Genomic DNA, 17819 nt, shown 5'->3' on the forward strand with positions numbered 1-17819 from the left:
GTGTCATCAGATCACAGATGGTGCAAATGCTGAACTGCTGAACTTTGTGCCAGTGAAAGTGATGCACGGAAACATACGTCATAACGGTTGCAGGGCTGACTCGTTCGCCCTCCTTTTGTCATCAAAGATAAAGCCATATGGGGTAATGGAGAGGCCGTGTGTTTCGATGTGTGTGTAAGGAGGGGTTAAGGGGGGGCTTGTCCTCAATAGTGGTTTTCACAGGCCCTCTAATCATTTCCCCAGCCACCCACGCTCCGGATATCTTCTACTTTTCTATCTTTTTTCTCTCTCTCTCTCTCTGTTTCCTGACCTCTGTTGAAGGAAGGAATGTGAGGAATGCATCAGTGAATGGGCGAGTGGGGGAGGCAGCATGTAAATGACTGACGGATGCAGGTTTTTTTTGCTCGGTGAATCTGACGTGTGCTTGCAGAAAGTTTGAAAAAAAATTTGCCGAAGGTGTTTATTATTACATTAATTACTGGCAACAGCAGAGCACACTCAGAAAAAAGAGTCCAAACATGAAATGATGCAAGCCAGCACCTGTGTTAAAACTTTCAGTAAAAGGCATGAAAAGACACAGTTTGGCATTTGGCCCATGGACGCTTTTGTCTAATTTTTAGGGATCAAACACTGACACAGACTAAACTGCCACCAATTTAATCACATTAGGCAGGAATTCAGCGTGGCAGCCAGACAACAGCACCATAGACAATAACCCAAGCGTAAAATCAAAGCATAGATTGAAGTAACCGGCGTGCCGGTGTTTCCTGTGGAATTTCTGGAGGATGTGGGAGCTTGGCGTTCTGTCTGAAAAACCTCGCCATGACTCTGAGCTCATTCTGTTCCAGGGAGTTTAGATCATCATATAGAAGGACAGTTATGTTATGCAGCTGTTACTTTTTCCAACCAAGACAGAAGTTCATGTTTTCAGCCCCGTCTGTGTTTGCTTGTTACCACGTTAGCTAAAAAAAGTTTCAGATTTGGCTCATCTGTCGTCTCTTTCCCCTGTTGTTGGAGGGTTTTTATGGTCTTGGACACACACATCTGGTGATGGATGTCAGAAATAGCCAAAAACGTTCTGTCCAGGACGCCAGGAGCAACATGTGGCAGGAGATGGCTGCTGCTACAAAGCACATCAGGTGTTTTTATCACAACTGACAGTCACCTGTTGCCACGGATACAAACAAATTTTGGCTTAAAGGTGCAGTGTGTAGGATTTGGCGACATCTAGCGGTGAAGTTGCAGATTGCAACCAATTGAAACTTCTCCCGTGTGCCAAGCGTGCAGGAGAACTACGGTGACCATCGCGAAAATGTGAATGTCCCCTATCATTTTGGTCGCCTAAAAAGTGTCTTATTTATAGCATTCGGTGGTACTTAGCTTCACCCTCTCGTGTCCCTTCTGGTTGCAAAAAAAACCAAGATGGCGACGGCCGAAATGTCAAACTCGAAGCTTCAAAACGACAGTCCACAAACCAATGGGTGACATCACAAAAATAAATAAATAAATAAATAAATAAATAAATAAATAAATATAAACTGGTCAAAAAACTGAAAGCTTGAAAATAAACTTCAAGCAATATATATTGAAATACATAATTAAATATAGAAAATTATATTACAAATAATTTTTGCAATACACAACATCAAAATCACAACTGAGTAAAAATTCACTATGTTAGTGTCCACGTTTTGTTTGGATAAAAATGTCTGTTAATAGTATTTAAGTGGGGGAAAAGTAAATATTAAGTTAACACCCGTGCATCTGGCAAGCATCTCAGTGAACCATCAACACATTGTCTGCTGATTAGTTGACAATTCTATTTCACAACATAAGCTGTTTTCATGTGCACCAGTAAATTACCAAAGATTATGTGTCACTTCGCAGATCAAAGAGCTCAAAGTGGAAATTAATGAGGCAGAAGTGACATCACCATTTTAGTGTGTCGTACAGAAGACCCTTTGAAGCAGTCTGACTGAAGTTGTGTGTGGAAAATGACGCTGCGTATTAACGTCAGCATAACCTCTTAACCCAAAAGTCTGAAAATGTCCTAAAACTTTAAGCTTCAGATCATCACAAATGAGCCGAAAGGATATTTTGTTAAGAGTAGAGAAGGAATTATAAAAAATAAAGGAGTCTTAACCTCTTAAAAGTATTTATTTTCCCCTTAGAGGTCCATCTTAATCTCACTGGCCTAACAGGGACCCCTTATTCACATGTAAATTCCAGTTTCCAGATAAAATATTTTCCAAAGATATAATGATGAATAACAGGACATGTGATGAAGTATGTGTGAGACATCTACAGTAGAAGTTTACCAAAAACTAGATATAAGCATGACAAGGCTTCAAAGAATGCTTGAAACAAGTGGATAAAGAATATGGAGAAGACATTTCCGGACACAAAATCTATATAATATTTAAATTTGAAGCTTTAACATGCATATTTGAATGAGAACTTTAACCCATTCCTTCAGGTCCTCTTTGGCGACGGTTGATTTTTGAATGTGGCTTGCAGGGCGATGGGGTTCTCATAGTCAGGAGAGGGCATCGGTTTACGCTGTCGAGGCTTGTTGGGATAAAAAAAACCAAAAAAAAACCCACACACATTAGAAGACAGGAACACACAGATAGTTATATAAAACTTCATACTGTTGCATGATTTAAATGTATTTATATTGACCAAAAAACCCTCCAAAACAATACAAGAAATTAAAAAAAAAATCAGTTTTAGATATTTGTTGACACTCAATGGGATTTATTTTTAGATCTTTATGTCATGTTAATAAAACATGTTAAAGGTCCCATATTATAAAAAAGTGAGATTTTCATGTTGTTTTTATTATAAAGCAGGCCTAAGTCCTATATAAATACTGTGAAAGTATCGAAGCGCTCAATCCACAGGGAAATACACACAGCCCGTATTCAGAAACTCTGCATTTGAAACAAGCTGTCAGGATTTCTGTCCATTTGTGATGTCACAAATATACAATATTTAGACCCTTGACACAGATTTAAACGTAAACATTCTAAATGTGTCCCAGTTTTTTCCTTATATGTGTATGTTGCAATTTCGTCGCAATTCTGTCGAAATGCACTAAAACAGAGCGTTTAAGACAGAGGGTAAATACAGGTTTATTCAGGCAGACAGTATGAGGAAAATAAAGTTTTTTTTTAACATTATAGCATGTAAACATGTTCTTGTAGAAACACAAAATACAAGTATGATCCTGAAAATGAGCATAATATGGGACCTTTAAGGCAATTCAGCACTGGCTTCACTTTTCAGATATGGATCTATCATTTTATTAAATATGTATACGGTATAAGGTTTGTAGATACCTGGAGTCGGTCATAGTCAGAGGCTGCACTGCAGGTCATCAGATCTGCATAGGTGTGTTGCCCCTTCAACTCAATCTGCTGCAAAAAATAAAAAAGAAAGAAATCGTATTAATCCAGTTGACGACATTATCATTATCGACAACCCAGCTACAGACGTAAATTAACCGTATTCAAAGTTATACTTGTAGACTATAACTTTGGGAAAGTTGAGGTTAAAGGAGCTATAAACAACTCTAACTGCGGTATTGGATGTGTATATTGAGCATGAATTCAGTATTTCCGGATGTGAGAGCAATATTAGACACCACGACTGAATTTCACTACTCTATCTAATGTCGAAAGAGTTGCTTACTGTTAGAAAAAAAGAGGAAGTAAAAGGAAAGTAAACTGTGTTTATGTTGTACCATATGATTGATTTACAGTTGTTGTGATGAAATGAGTAAATCTTGATGGGTATTGCAAATTTCCCCACTGCTGGACTAATAAAGGAATATCTGATTTTATCTTATCTTACCTTAAATCTGACCTTGAGGTTAGATAAACCGTTTCCAGAGGTAACGAATGAACGTCTGTGCTCAAAATAGCATTTCTTTTTGCACATATGTTGAGAAAAGATCAGGCATCTAAAACATCTTCAGTAATTGTTGAAGACAGTTATGTGAAGAAGAAGCAGAAGAAGAAGCAGAACAAGAAGAAGAAGAAGAAGAAGAAGAAGAAGAAGAAGAAGAAGAAAGGCACTTTTCATTTTTTTCACTATGTTATATTTTACATATTACATAGTACACACAGGCCCGAAATACACACACATGCACAAACAGGACCTACATGCATTAATGGAGAGATGTCAGAGTCCCTGACAGGCGCCCCGAGCAGTTGGGGGGTTTGGTGCCTTGCTCAAGGCACCAAGAGGCAAACTGGCATCTCTCCAGCGACAAGTTCACAATCAGAACTTGGTCCATGCGGGGATTTGAACCGGCGACCCTCTGGTTTCCAAGTCCCTATAGACTGAGCTATTGCTGCCCCCAGAATACTTTGACAGAAAATATAAGCATTGTGTCTTTTCTTAATCATGTCTCCTGCACGTGGTCCTTTCTTATTAGGAAAACTGTTTATCTCACTTATCATGCACAAAACACATGTTGTGTATTTATATTTGCCTGTGCTTGTGTATTTTCAAAACCAATTAGACCAGGATTGTTTATTTAGTGAGCACTGCAGGGAAGAGACTCACTTTTTAAAAGGAAAAACGACGTATCGCATGTTTCACTGTTAGTCACCGTGACTTCCTTTTTCAGTCAAACAGAAAGGATGAAGGATGTCAGCGAGACGAGACAGTGACTAGACCGTGACATGCAGAGGATGTCAAAACTCCTTATCAGATCTATTAGCGCTGTGCGGGGGTTCTTTTATCTTTCTGTCTGGCAGCCTGTCACTTTCTCTGTTTGAGGTGAAAAATTTCCGCTTACCTTCAGACGTCTGGAAATACTTGGGATGAGGAGAAACACAAACAGAGAAGGAATGTTAGCCAAAATTACAAGGAAAGATTTGTGTTGGCAGAGCACCGAGATGCAGATCAAGTTCTGTTCAACACCAACCAAAGTTGTTTTCAACAACTGGGAGTGTCTAATAATTACAGTAAACTACAATATCTTGATGGAATATCACATTAAAGGAAACTTTGGTTTCCCAGGAACAGAAAGTGATACAGCCAAAACAATCCTTTAGGCATGTAAGGGGAGATGTGGAGGAGGGAAACGAGAAGGTCAAAATGGCAAAAACTACATTCTTACCTTTGAAACTTGTACACATCCACAGCAACGGTCATGACGTAGAGGGCCATCACCAGTCCACATATAATGTAGGGAATCACCACAACACACTCGCTGCTGCCTGACAAACAGGATTAAAACACAACAGAACAACAGACAACAAACTAAGAGTCAGAAAATTAATAAGAAAACTCTTATCAGTAGGGCTGTCCTTTTTTTGGGCCCGTTTCTGAGTGGCTCGCTAAAGGTTCAAAGAATTTGTACATAAACTTGATAACACAAATTCATTCTGTAATGTTTCTTATTCTTATTCTTATTCTTATTCTTATTCTTATTCTTATTATTCAGGCGAATTAATTGCTGTTTTTAGAGGCTTTAGGTGCTCGAAAACTGAATGAATGTGTGAAGTTGTCGAATGTGACAAAATGGCTTGAAAGCGTCCCCTACAAAATTTCTAAAATTGAGCCCCTCATTGTGGTTTCACCAGAGGCCTGTTCTATGAAGCAAGGTTTTGGGGTTATCGGGGTAACTTCAGGGTTAACCCTTCAGGGATTTCCGTCCTACGAAGGTGGATCACTTCTTACCGGGGTAGATCGCCATGGTAACTGATGCTGAACAGCTGACCTGCTCCGGAGCAGGTTATGTTCCAGATAAGAGATCAACTGGTATAAAAGCACCACTTACTGACCAATCAGAGCTCAATGCAGTGATCGTATGGTAATATTACACAAATACGAAGAAGTTTAAGTCATAATCCAGGCTATAAACAACACAGTTTAAACTGACAAATGCAGGAAGGACCGATGGATTTATGTTGTGGGTGTTTACCGCTTTGAATTATATTTTTATACTTATTTTTTTTACTTGGTCTTTAGTCCGTTTCGCATCACTAGACACGCGGACGCACCTGAAAGAAGGTTCAAATGGTCATACACGCCCCACATATGTTATTGTTCATCATGAGGTATAACCCATTCATATATAACATTTCTTATAGCTATTTAAATCTAGACGACTATGTCCGACTTTTGAGTGTTTCATTAAATTAATAAGTCTGTTAAGTTTTTTCTTTCACCAGCTGTCCTTCCTGCATTTGGCAGCTTCAACTGTGTTACTTTTAGTCTGGATTAAGAGTTTAACTTCTTCGTATTTGTCTAATATAGTTTACTCTTCCTTTGTAAAATGTGTCTCTCTGCCTGTCTGTCTGCAAGTCAGTAGACTTGTCCATGTCTGTGATTGGTCAGATGCTGAAAACAACACCCCGTTCATGTGAACGCGCTCATAACCAAACTGAGAAACTCTGGGTTGATTTACCGAGTTGATAACCAGCGTCGTAGGACCGTTTAGCGAGACTGCGGTTGTTAGGGCTAGTTAAGCCAGATAACGAGAAGATACCCTGGGTATGTTGAACTGGCTTCGTAGAACAGGCCTCAGGTGTATGTAGGTGTATTTAACATGCTGAGAAGTACAAAAAAGCCTCTTGGGGGTATGCCGTAAACCCAACAGGAAGTCAGACATTTTGACTTAACTGTGTAATTTTATGAGGATTTTGGCCATTTCCAGGCTCTGTACTTTAACAAACTCTTCCTAGCCATACTAGATACATATTTGCGCAAGAAAATACAATAATAATAATAATAATAACAATAATAATAATCATTAGAAGATTAAATGGTCCTCGGATCGACGTTGACTAATCAAAGCTGCAAGCAGTGATGAACGAGCCTTCGCGAATGTTGTGTGGTCTGCACATGATATACAGGAATTTAATGCATATTTAGTGTGTTCTCTAGCACCGCATGGTGGACACAGGAAGTGGTTACACAATTTGCAATAGGTCAGTTCCTGCGGCATGCATTACACGCAGGAAATAATGTGTAACTCATGCGTGCAGTGTCTGATGCTCATAGAAATGTACGGCTGCGTCGACCGGCGCCTCGTGTCCGGCACCGACGTGCAGGAAGGTGCGAGGGCCCGTTGATCGCTGCTTGCAGCTTTAATATTGGTTTACGTTACTCTAAGTTTACCTGTAGCGTTGTTGACCTCCAGAGACACAGGCCTGGATGTCTGGGTGCCCATCTGGGCTTCAGCTTCACACAGATACACCCCGCTGTCATTGTGACTGACCTGCAGGACCAGCACTTCTCCTTCACCCTTCTTAGTCCACTGTTATGAAGAGAGAGGTGATAAATGTTCCAGTTAAAAGCTAAAATGAGACCAATTTTTAGGGTAAAAAAACACAAAAAGTCTCTGTGATGGTTTGATACATACTGTACATGAGTTTGCCCAACAGGAGAAGAAGTGTGATGTTTACCAATGACATGATTGATGGGAATTAAAGTGTCGTTTTCACATTTTTGTGAGAATCTGGTTTACTGCACACTGAATAGGATGTGCTTAAATTTGATCAGAGTATAAGACTACTCTTATAGTATGTTTAGCCAGTTTCCAATAAGAAATCTAACTTGGGGTCCTAACAAAACACCGTATGGCCAAATGCATGTGAACACTTCAACATTACACTAATGTGTGATTGTTGAACATGTAATTCCAAAGACATTAACATTAATCAGCTGCTAATGCTGATTTTTGAACATTGCTGAATATTTGGCAATAAGGTCTGGCTAGAAGTTTGCGTTCCAGTTCTTCTCCAAGATATCGGATGGGTTTGAGGTCAGGGCACTGTGCAGACCAGTAAAGTTCTTCAACACCAAACTGGGAGAATGGTTTATCTATGGCCCTGGCCTCATGTACGGGGTACTATTGTCTAAAATATCATTTTTATTTATCATTGAATGCTGCAGCATTAAGACCCCCCTTTGACAAACAGCTACGCTAAAAATACACAAAAGTATCTGAAGAGCATTGTCCACATACTTTTGGCTACATACAGTAGGTGAGATAAATATGTTCCTGAAAGATCATACACATAATAAAAAATGAATAGATTATCTGTTACCGTTCCACTGTCAGCTCTGTACCAGGTGTAGCGGCTCACAGGGGGGTTAGCATCACTCCGACACGTAAACATCACAGAGCGGCCCTCAGAAACAGGAGCAGAAGTGCTGAGCGTTGCCACGGTGGCTCTGGGAGCATCTGTTGGGAAACACACAGTGATATCTGGTGTTAAAATGATAGGCAAGCTTTTGCTGCTAAATCCAGTCGTGGAAAGTACATTTACTCAAGTACTCTACTTTGAGGTAAACTGTATTTTACTTGAGTATTTTACATTTTCTGTTACTTTATTACTACGCCACTACATTTGAGAGGGAAATATTGTACTTTTTACTGCACTACATTTATTTGATAATGTGCAGATTCAGATCAACAATAAAAAAATGCAAGCAACAAATACATTATGAATTATCAACCTGATCTCATGGGAAGGCATATAAATAGCACAACATTTTAAAGGTCCCATATCATTCTTATTTTCAGGTTCATACTTGTATTTTGTGTTTCTACTAGAAGATGTTCAAAAAACACATTAATTTCTCATATTGTCTGCCTGAATATACCTGTATTTACACACCTGTAACAAAACCACTCACATACGGAGTGATTTTGTTCTGACCATCACAAAAAAAATGTCTATGTGCACGAATCAACACATTCAATTTTGTGACTATTTCACGAACTGCTGTGCGACTGGGCTGACCCGTCCACCTCCCCTCCCCCCCTCCCACCATAAGCAGTCTTTCTCACTTTTTATTCTACGTCACTAGCACTACCATGTTCACGTGGATGCATTTACATTGCAGTCAGTACGGACTGCTTGCCATGAAATTACATGCCACAAGCAAGAATGGCGTTGTGATTACATGCAAAATGACTTACAAAACATGTCAATCATACAGCATTTGGTGAGACTGGGATGTATAAAGTAATTAAAATTAGCTCCTCTTTTAACAGCTGCAGCATTAAAGTGATGAACAAATTAATACATCAATAATTATGATCCAATTATCCCACTGAGCAAAGACACATCCAAAAGGCATCAATTTAACGTCTCTGTGGACATCCGAAGACGTCCACTGAGGAGCCAGAATGAAAGTTTTTGCGACGTCTTTTTTAAACGTCTTTTTAAAGTTCAACTATTGATGTCAACCTGAGTTGCACGTCCACAGATGTCCAAAAGGGGTCCTAGTCAGACGTCTAGATATTGAACCCATTTTGCACTCCACAGACGTCCAAAAAGGCCCGTAACCAGACGTTCAAATATTGAACCCAACTTGCACGTCCACCAGACGTACAAAAGCGGGTCTGGACTGACGGACGTTATACAGACATGATCTAAACGTCTTCCTGACGTCACATGTTTGCTGGGATATAATATACATTGTTCTCAAATGGATCATTCTGCATAATGAGTACTTTTACTTTATGTATATTTTGATGGTAATACTTTAGTACTGAAATGAATGCATGACTTTTACTTGTAACAGAGTATTTCTATGAGTAAAAGATCTGAGTACCTCTTCTTGCACTATCACAAACACAGTCCTACTGTCTGCAGTACAGTAACAAAGGCACCTTGTGTCGTGCTTGCAGCCATACATTGGACTTCAGCGGTTGGTTACATCCGTCAACGCCAAGTTAAGACAAGTTCAGCTCTTCAAACACTGACTGGTTAGAGGAAAACTTCCGTCTGTGCCAAAAAAAATCCCCTTCAGGTCACAAGAGACAAGAAGTCATGTCTAAACAAGTCGACCGTATTCCCAAACAACATTGTATACTGTCTAACACATTCATCAACTTAATGGGCAATAAGTGTCAGTGCCTTCTTCATAATGAAGGAGGCAGGGAGGAAGGAAGGGAAGACGGACTTGTCAAATGTGTCTGTGAAGGAAGCAATCAATCATCAATATCTGGGTATTAGTATAGAAAACAACCAAATTCTCAGGAAATGCTTCCAAAACCTTTTGGAGTTGTGTGTTAAATCAAAGCAACGTCTATTTTTGCCCCCTTGTCATATTTATACTTATACATCACTACAATTCAGAGGGAAATATTGTACTTTTTAGTCCACTACATTTATTTGATAACTTCCGAATATTTAACACAAAATATGATATATTGTTATTGATTAAGCTACACAGCAGTATATAAAGTAGTTGAGATTAGCCCCACCTATATCAGCTGTAACATTAAAGTGATAATAATGATCCATTAATATAATTATTCTTGGAATTTTACTTGTAATGGGGTATTTCTACACATTGGAATTGCTATTTAAACTTAAAGGTCCCATATCGTGCTCATTTTCAGGTTCATACTTGTATTTTGTGTTTCTACTAGAACATGTTTAGATGCTTTAATGTTAAAAAAAACTTTATTTTCCTCATACTGTCAGCCTGAATATGCCTCTATTTACCCTCTGTCTGAAACACAGGAAATGAACTGGGACACATTTAGAATGTTTACGTTTAAAACCATGTAATGGTCTAAATATTGTATATTTGTGACATCACAAATGGACAGAAATGCTAACGGCTTGTTTCAAACGCACAATTTCTGAATACGGGCTATGTGTATTTCTCCGTATATTGAGCGTTTTGATAGTTTAATAGTATTTATAAAGCACTTAAAACTGCTTTATAATATAAAAGACATGAAAATCTCACTTTTTACGATACGGGACCTTTAAATACAGTACTTGAGTAAATTAGTTGCTTTCCACCAGAGATTTCTCTTGCGACCACTTTGGTTCCTCTGCTCTGGGTTAGAAATCACTAGCATCATAATGTACACAGCTTCTGAATTTTAACTTCTTTGATTTTCATTTACTTTGTCTTTCTTTTATCTTTTTTCTACCTCTTCAGTCCGTCTGTTCTGCTGCTGTAACAGTTGTATTTCCTCCGATGGATCATTAAAATCAGTTCTTGTGTTGTTACTGTTTATCACCTACATGCAGATATCGTTAGCTCATATTATAAAATAAATTGTCAGTGATGGAGAGAAACTTTTCAGAAATTTTTGAACTCTCCTCTTTTTTACATTCACGCTTAAAAACATTTTCAATAAGCTATTGCAGTCGATTTAACAGATTTAGATATCAGGGCTTTTATTTCCACTAGAGTAAAATATCATGTACTTCTACTTCACTGTGGTACTCTGTCCACCTCTACATGGTTTCCTATAAATAAAGACAAACACTGAGTGTCTCACAGAGGATGTTGAGTCTCTGAGTCGTAGCAGATGGCCGGCTGCTGCCACCTTTAGTCAGCGGGTAGGAGACAGAGCAGGAGACGCTCTGATTGTGATGGTCGGCTGAAGCGATGAAGGTCAGTGTGGAGGTCATGATTGTCTGTCGATTCTCACTCTGCTTTTGCAAAAAAGAGAGGAAAACACCTACATTACTGAAGTGTTGATGAAATAAAACACGGTGTATAGACTTTTTGACTGAATCTACTGCATAGTCATTTTTCTGGGAATGAATGCCGATTGTAATCTTTCCCACTGAGGACAAACGTTAATGGGTGTTAGTGTTTTTTTTTGTCCAGTGGGAAAAGGACATTAGTGCTCCATCACCTGCTGCATTTGCGTCTGCTCCTGCCAGGCGTTGTTTTGGGGGAGCCAGGTGATGGAGGGGGGCAGGATGGAGCAGGGCACCGGGACTGAACACTGCAGATTCACCTGGGTTCCCTCTGACACCGGACTCTCAGAGGTCAGCTGGGGAGGAGGCATCTCTGTCGAGAAGTTAGAGCAGTTACAGTTAGAGAAAAATACAATTTGGATTCATGTTTTTCTGTTCCACCTGATGGATGGAAGTCCAAAATTCACTCTTCTTTTAGCTCTGTTTTTGGTCTCCACCAACTCCTGAGGGAAATATCTGTCTCTTTAGCTGCTAAATGCTCCACTATGTTCACCAGGTGAGGCTGAGGGTAGTGTGCAGATTGTTTTTTTAGAGCTTTTTCACTGAAAAGTGAAGCAGAACAGTAAAGTTGCGGGCCAGAAAACCAAAACAACGAGCTGAAAGAAGCCTTGTGAAGCTGAGAGGAGCTGCGGAGTCTAACTCTTTTTGTGTTTGTCACTATGACCGTCTGCTTTCACATTACACATTGTCATGAAAATATTGATTATAACCGCTTTATAGTTTAACACAGGGCAGAAAAATAACTCGGACATCTAGTTGTGCTTTTGCGAGCTGCGAGTAGCGAACTTGGTTTCAATCATCATCATAATAAAACATTATCACTCTACAATATCTACACTATTTTAAACTCCGTTCTGACTTTTTAAAGTTTGCCTCATTTTGTCACTTTGTCAGAGCAGATGATTCAAACATGATTCATTTAGATTTTTTTTTTTCCCCTCCAGTCTCATCTTTTTTCTCTTCATCAATTTTCGTTTTCAACAGACCTTCCTGTCACCACACAGTAAGTCCAAGATTTAGTGATTCATAACTTATGGTCAAATATTTGTACACTTGAATTTGAGACAGAAGGACCACAAGTCACCATTTCCAACCGCCTCGGATGACTTCCTCGGTTCATACCTGGTCGGATGTCAATGTCGACTCCTTCAGGGAAAGTGAACTTGACGTGGTTTGAACATTCGAGCCTGAAGAAGTACACGTCGCTGTAGTTCTTTGGGAAGCTGGTGAACATTGTAGTGCAGTTTTTCTTTGTTAGGTCGCCGACTATTTTCCCCTAAAAGTACAAATCAGAAGTTTAGTTACCAAATATGTCAGGCTCAATTGTAAAGTTGACGTGGTTGATCAGGATGCTCGTTTCCTGTTTTTTAAACAGTTAACAGTTTGCAGACAATTACACTAAATTGTCAAAATGTGAGTGTAACTGCTTGTCAAACTCACCGTTATCTTACAAAATGTATATGTGGTTATTCTATACACATAGCTATACTTTAAAGGAATAGGTGAGCATTTTTTCTTACCCAGAGTTAGATGAGAAGATTGATACCATTCATGTGAAGTACGGAGTCAGGACGTGGTTAGCCTAGCTTAGCATAAAGACTGGGAGCAGGGGGAAACAGCTAGCCTGGCTAAAATACACCGAACAACACCTCTAAAGCTCACTAATTAACCGACCTGATCTCAAGGGTTAAGTGTATAAATAGCAAGACATTTTAAGGACATTCCGTTTGTCATGATAACGCATTCTAGGCTTTCCACGTGCTGTTACCATGAAACAGTCGCAGTTATTCCGAGGCAATAAAACCACTTAGTTAGGATTGGGAAAAACATCATGGTCCGGCTTAAAATAAGTATGTAAATTAAATTAAATACTTACATAAGCAACGTAAAAGAAGTACGGAAAACACATCACAAACATCACTAAAGTAACTTTAAAATAACTCAACAACACTTTAGTCCACGAACTCCGAAAGTCCTGTATTTGTTGGACCCGTCCACCTCGCCTCCCGCACACCAAGCAGTCTTTCACACTTTTTATTCTACATCACTAGCACTGAGCGTAGCGTATTCACGCTGATGCGTTTACATTGCAGTCCGTACAGACTACATGGCGTGAAATGACACGCCAAAAGCAAGAACGGCTTTAACGTATACGATCAAGTAGCTCGAGTGTTGCTTCAGAGGGGAGAGACCTACTTGTACGGTGTTAGAGTTAGGACTCTGTGCAGTGAAGACGACAGGACCGGACATTTTTCCTTTCCTCCAGACACCACCATCTGAGCAGTTGACGATGTTTGCTTCCTCATTGTCGGGGAGCTCAAAACGACATGGGACTGTGACACAGGAGTCACTCATGCCCATGATGCTTTGGGGCTGCGTCACACCCCAGGTTTTACAAAAGACACCTGGAGAGGCAAAATGCAAGTCTTTAAAATGCAGAGGTGACGAAGCAACGGCACATACTCAATCTCTGTGCTTCCATTCAACTTCATTAATAATTCACTCTCCCAGACTAAAAAATAAATTTTGATTTGACTGAAAAAAACCCCAAAACAAATAAAATCTAAACTTCCACCTTTTGAAATATCCTTTACGTGTGCAATCAGGGAAATACTGACCTTGCATCAGAGCGATGAGCAAAGTGACAACCGCTAGACCAACACCCATCTCAGCTGGATGAGAAGAAGAGTTTAAATCCAAGATGAACTACTGATCATTAAACAAAACCAAAGAAAAGGGAGAAAAAAAGGAACAAATTGCATCATTATGTACTGAAAGAAAACGATTTCTGCAATGATGCAAAAAAAGAAATCACAATTAATTTAGTCCGAAAATGGTTGAAAGAGAAATAAATTCTGAGATGAACATCGAATTGAACATATTACATTTTGTGGATGCTGTTATTTAATGTAACTTCTTAAAAGAACACTTAAAATAAATAATTGAACCTTTAACTCTGCCTTATACATTCAGTCAATGCAAACTTCAAGATGTTAAAAATAAAACTTATACAGAGATAAATTGCCACTAATTTCCCCCCAGAAATGTCCTTTTGCTGTTGTTTTCAATGCACAATATTTGAGTTAATCAACAGACATTAAAGTTTAGTAGTAAGGAATTATTAAAGCTAAACAACAAGTAATTTAGGAAAAGCATAACTTTCCCACATATTCATATCCTTCATGTTTACCTGTCAAAAGATGATGAGCAGTTCATCCAGAGCAGAGTTGAGTGTGTTTGTCTTTGTGAAGTGAAAGAGGAATGAGCTTTTAAAAAAAGGAAGTTAGGAACTTTACTGAGGATGTTTCAAAACACGCTTTGAAATCAAGACTAAGAGTCGACTTTACCAAAGCAGTGCTTTGAGCTGCATGCTAACACCACAATGACAATGCTGGCATGTTTAATGTTTACCATGCTCACCACCGTGTGTTCATTTAGCAGGTTAGCTTCCTAATATTTGCCAACTAAACACATAGTATAACGGAGGATAATGTGAATGTCAGATCATTTTGGTGGGCAAAATTGACCAAAAGCTGAATCTCATTTACCTCCATTGTTTTGGGCTGGATGCTGAAATCTTGGAGACAGAATCAAATCTCTCTACAAGACTAGATACCACTTAAAGTGAGTATCTTAACAATTAGGTTTTTAATAGATTGGGGCATCTGATCCCTTACATTTAATCAAACCTGATCAGGGCCGGCTCTAGCCCTTCTGGTGCCATGGACGAAAATTTAGATTTGGAGCCCCCATCCCCCGCTCTAGCTATAGCGTTCTAGGGTTCAACCCCCCAGAACCCTAAACCGTACCACACATCAGAAATCACAATGGTTTTAAGACAAAAATTAAGATTTTTATTTTCATAAATAAAATAACTGTATTTATTACAATACAAATGAACAATTGGTCACTGATATTGTGATTTAAAAGTTTTTATTCAGTTTTTACTACAATTTACACTTTTATTAACAAATAAACAAAAGTGTGAGACAGACAGGTACAGGGGTGACAAGTGTATGTCTTTATTTATTTATTTGTTCATTTGTTACCTCAATTCAGAAAATGAGGAGGGGCGCCCAACGCAAGGTGCAGCCCTATAGGAAACCGCCTATATGACCCATGCCAAGGGTCAGCAACCTGTGGCTCCGGAGTCACATGTGGCTCTTTAGCTCCTCTCCAGTGGCTCCCCGCGAATTTTTTAAAATGGAAATGAATAACTGTTTTGTGTTTACATATTAATTTTTTTTTTATCATTGTTGTAGGTCTACGGTACGACGGAGTATTAGTGCCACATTGAAGAAAAATAAATAAATCTGAGATTTCGAGAATAAAGTCGTAATATTACGAGAAAAAACAATTGTAATATTACGAGAATAAAAAGTCGTAGTATTACGAAAATAAAGTCATTATATTATAAAGTAGTAAGTTATGACTTTATTCTCGTAATTTTACGACTTTTTTTCTCGTAAAGTTATGACTTTATTCTCGTAATATTATGACTTTATTCTGGAAATCTCAGATGTTTTTTCCCTCAATGTGGCCCTAATACTCCGTGGTACATTTGCACTTTGGCCCTCACTGCATTAGACTTATATACTATATACTTAGACTATAAACTGTGTTACCTTCATCACAATGCTCATATGTTTTGCAGCTCCAGACAGATTTTTATTCTTTTTTTTTTGCCTAAAATGGCTCTTTTGATAGTAAAGGTTGCTGACCCCTGAGCTAATGCCTTAGGTCGGCCCTGAACCTGATGTAGAGAAGCACACTGTTTTTTTGCACACTAGGAAATATTCAGCAAGGCTTCAAAATCTGCATGTGAATCACAATAAAAACAACTTCCCTTTCTGACACCAGAGGGCAGCACGAGCAGGAAAATCAGATGTTTGCACACTAGTGTTTGAGCCGCCAGGGTGCAGCATTAGGAGACATATTATTGACTGCAGTTGGAAATCTATAGTTTTTGTGTGCACATATCCAACAATAACCAAATGTCTGCATTTAAATACTTGTGAGGGCTATCAATGACATAATGCATTCCTTTGTCCCAAACACTAAACCTCACACCAACCTTTACTATAATCTTAATCTAAACTGTAATCTAACCTTAATCCTAAAAAACAACCAACAGCCTACTGAAGAAATGACAAAATGTCCTAACTCTAACTCTAATTGGTCCTTACAAAGATAGTAAGAGCACACATAGGCAAAAATAACATGTTTAATGCATGCAAGAAACTGCATGTGATTATCATAAAGTGTCCGTAAAGGGGAAACTCGTGGGTACCCATAGAACCCATTTTAATTCACATATCTGGAGGTCAGAGGCCAAGGGACCCATTTGAAAATGGCCATGACAGTTTTTCCTCGCCAAAATTTAGCCTAACTTTGGAACGTTATGTAGCCTCCTTCCCCATCTCTACCTTCACTCCAACTCTAACACTGAACCCGCCTCTAAAAGACAGTAAAGTCAGTCAGGATCACCCGCGGGCGGGTTAATGACCTACTTAAAGATGCAGTAACTTTTGTTTTTGTTTCCTGGAGCTAAATATAGAAACTGGCTGCACTTCACCATTGTACAGTGCAGGCTTATTTATTTAATGATTTTGTTATTCATCAAAAGGAAAATCCTTGAATTTATCTGCATTTATGTAGAATAATACAAAAATCCAGTTTGAAAATACTATTTAGAGCTCTATACACTTTCACTTTTAGCATTTATTTGTATAGTTTTATTATTGTCATTATTAGTTCAGCGTTGCATCGGCAGCTCAGACCCTCTTTTGCGGTTTCTTTCTTCTTTTTTCTTCTTCTTTAACTTTCTATTACTGGAAACCACCTGTGACCTTGTTTACCGTCAACAGCAATGAGCAGTTTATGATGTTTGGGAACCTAAATTGAGGTTACAATCACTTCTACTTTTTGGAAGGGGTTTCTTTGTTTGTGGAAATCGTAAAAAAAACCTAAAACAGTGAGAATGAATCTTGTAAAAAAAAGACCAACATGCACCACGATGGATTGTTTTGTTTTCCTCGTGGAATAGTGAAGATTATCTAAAGTTATCTGTTGTAATAACACAAGGGTCATCGGCCCGGTTTAGATGATTCTGATTGGCCGAGGAGACTCGAGGGGAATTTAATGACTATCAGATTAACACAAGACGGTCATCTACTCTGTCCGTTTATGCATGTGTGTGTGTGTGTGTGTGTGTGTGTGTGTGTGTTAAATACAAGGACAGGGAGGCAAAGTATGTGAGAAAAAGAGAAGCTTTCAGACAGGAAGACGCAACCAGACACACATGACATAAAACTAGACAGAGAGAGAATGAGG

At 38.8% G+C, this 17819-nt stretch overlaps 1 protein-coding gene across 6 annotated transcripts; it reads right to left on the minus strand.

The window, feature by feature from the left end:
• Positions 1–2138: 2138 nt before the first annotated feature.
• Positions 2139–14749, minus strand: LOC141754584 (myelin-associated glycoprotein). 6 transcript variants are annotated; one of them, XM_074613734.1, is made up of 12 exons: positions 14677–14749; positions 14105–14192; positions 13683–13891; positions 12609–12762; positions 11642–11799; positions 11279–11432; positions 8070–8206; positions 7138–7276; positions 5132–5231; positions 4808–4826; positions 3342–3419; positions 2139–2568 (listed from the first exon to the last, which is right to left on the minus strand). In XM_074613734.1, the coding sequence occupies exons 2-12, from the start codon at positions 14151–14153 to the stop codon at positions 2473–2475; spliced, it is 1293 nt and encodes a 430-aa protein (XP_074469835.1). In that variant the 5' UTR covers positions 14154–14192; positions 14677–14749; the 3' UTR covers positions 2139–2472. The 6 variants fall into 6 exon arrangements, 4 of the variants coding, with proteins under 4 accessions (XP_074469835.1, XP_074469833.1, XP_074469834.1 ...); XM_074613732.1 differs by having other exon boundaries at positions 11279–11435; XM_074613733.1 differs by having other exon boundaries at positions 14105–14195; positions 14677–14743.
• Between the last annotated feature and the right edge of the window lie 3070 nt (positions 14750–17819).

This window comes from Sebastes fasciatus, chromosome 17 (assembly GCF_043250625.1).
Source record: "Sebastes fasciatus isolate fSebFas1 chromosome 17, fSebFas1.pri, whole genome shotgun sequence".
In the NCBI taxonomy this organism is placed as follows: domain Eukaryota; kingdom Metazoa; phylum Chordata; class Actinopteri; order Perciformes; family Sebastidae; genus Sebastes; species Sebastes fasciatus.

Excerpts from the sequence above, each read along its gene's own strand:
- LOC141754584 (XM_074613732.1), bottom strand. The coding sequence starts at position 14,153 with ATGGGTGTTGGTCTAGCGGTTGTCACTTTGCTCATCGCTCTGATGCAA. Across the intron at positions 12,763-13,682 it reads CTAACTCTAACACCGTACAA|GGGAAAATAGTCGGCGACCT; the intron begins GTAGGTCTCTCC and ends TTGTACTTTTAG. Across the intron at positions 11,800-12,608 it reads CGACATTGACATCCGACCAG|AGATGCCTCCTCCCCAGCTG; the intron begins GTATGAACCGAG and ends ACTTCTCGACAG.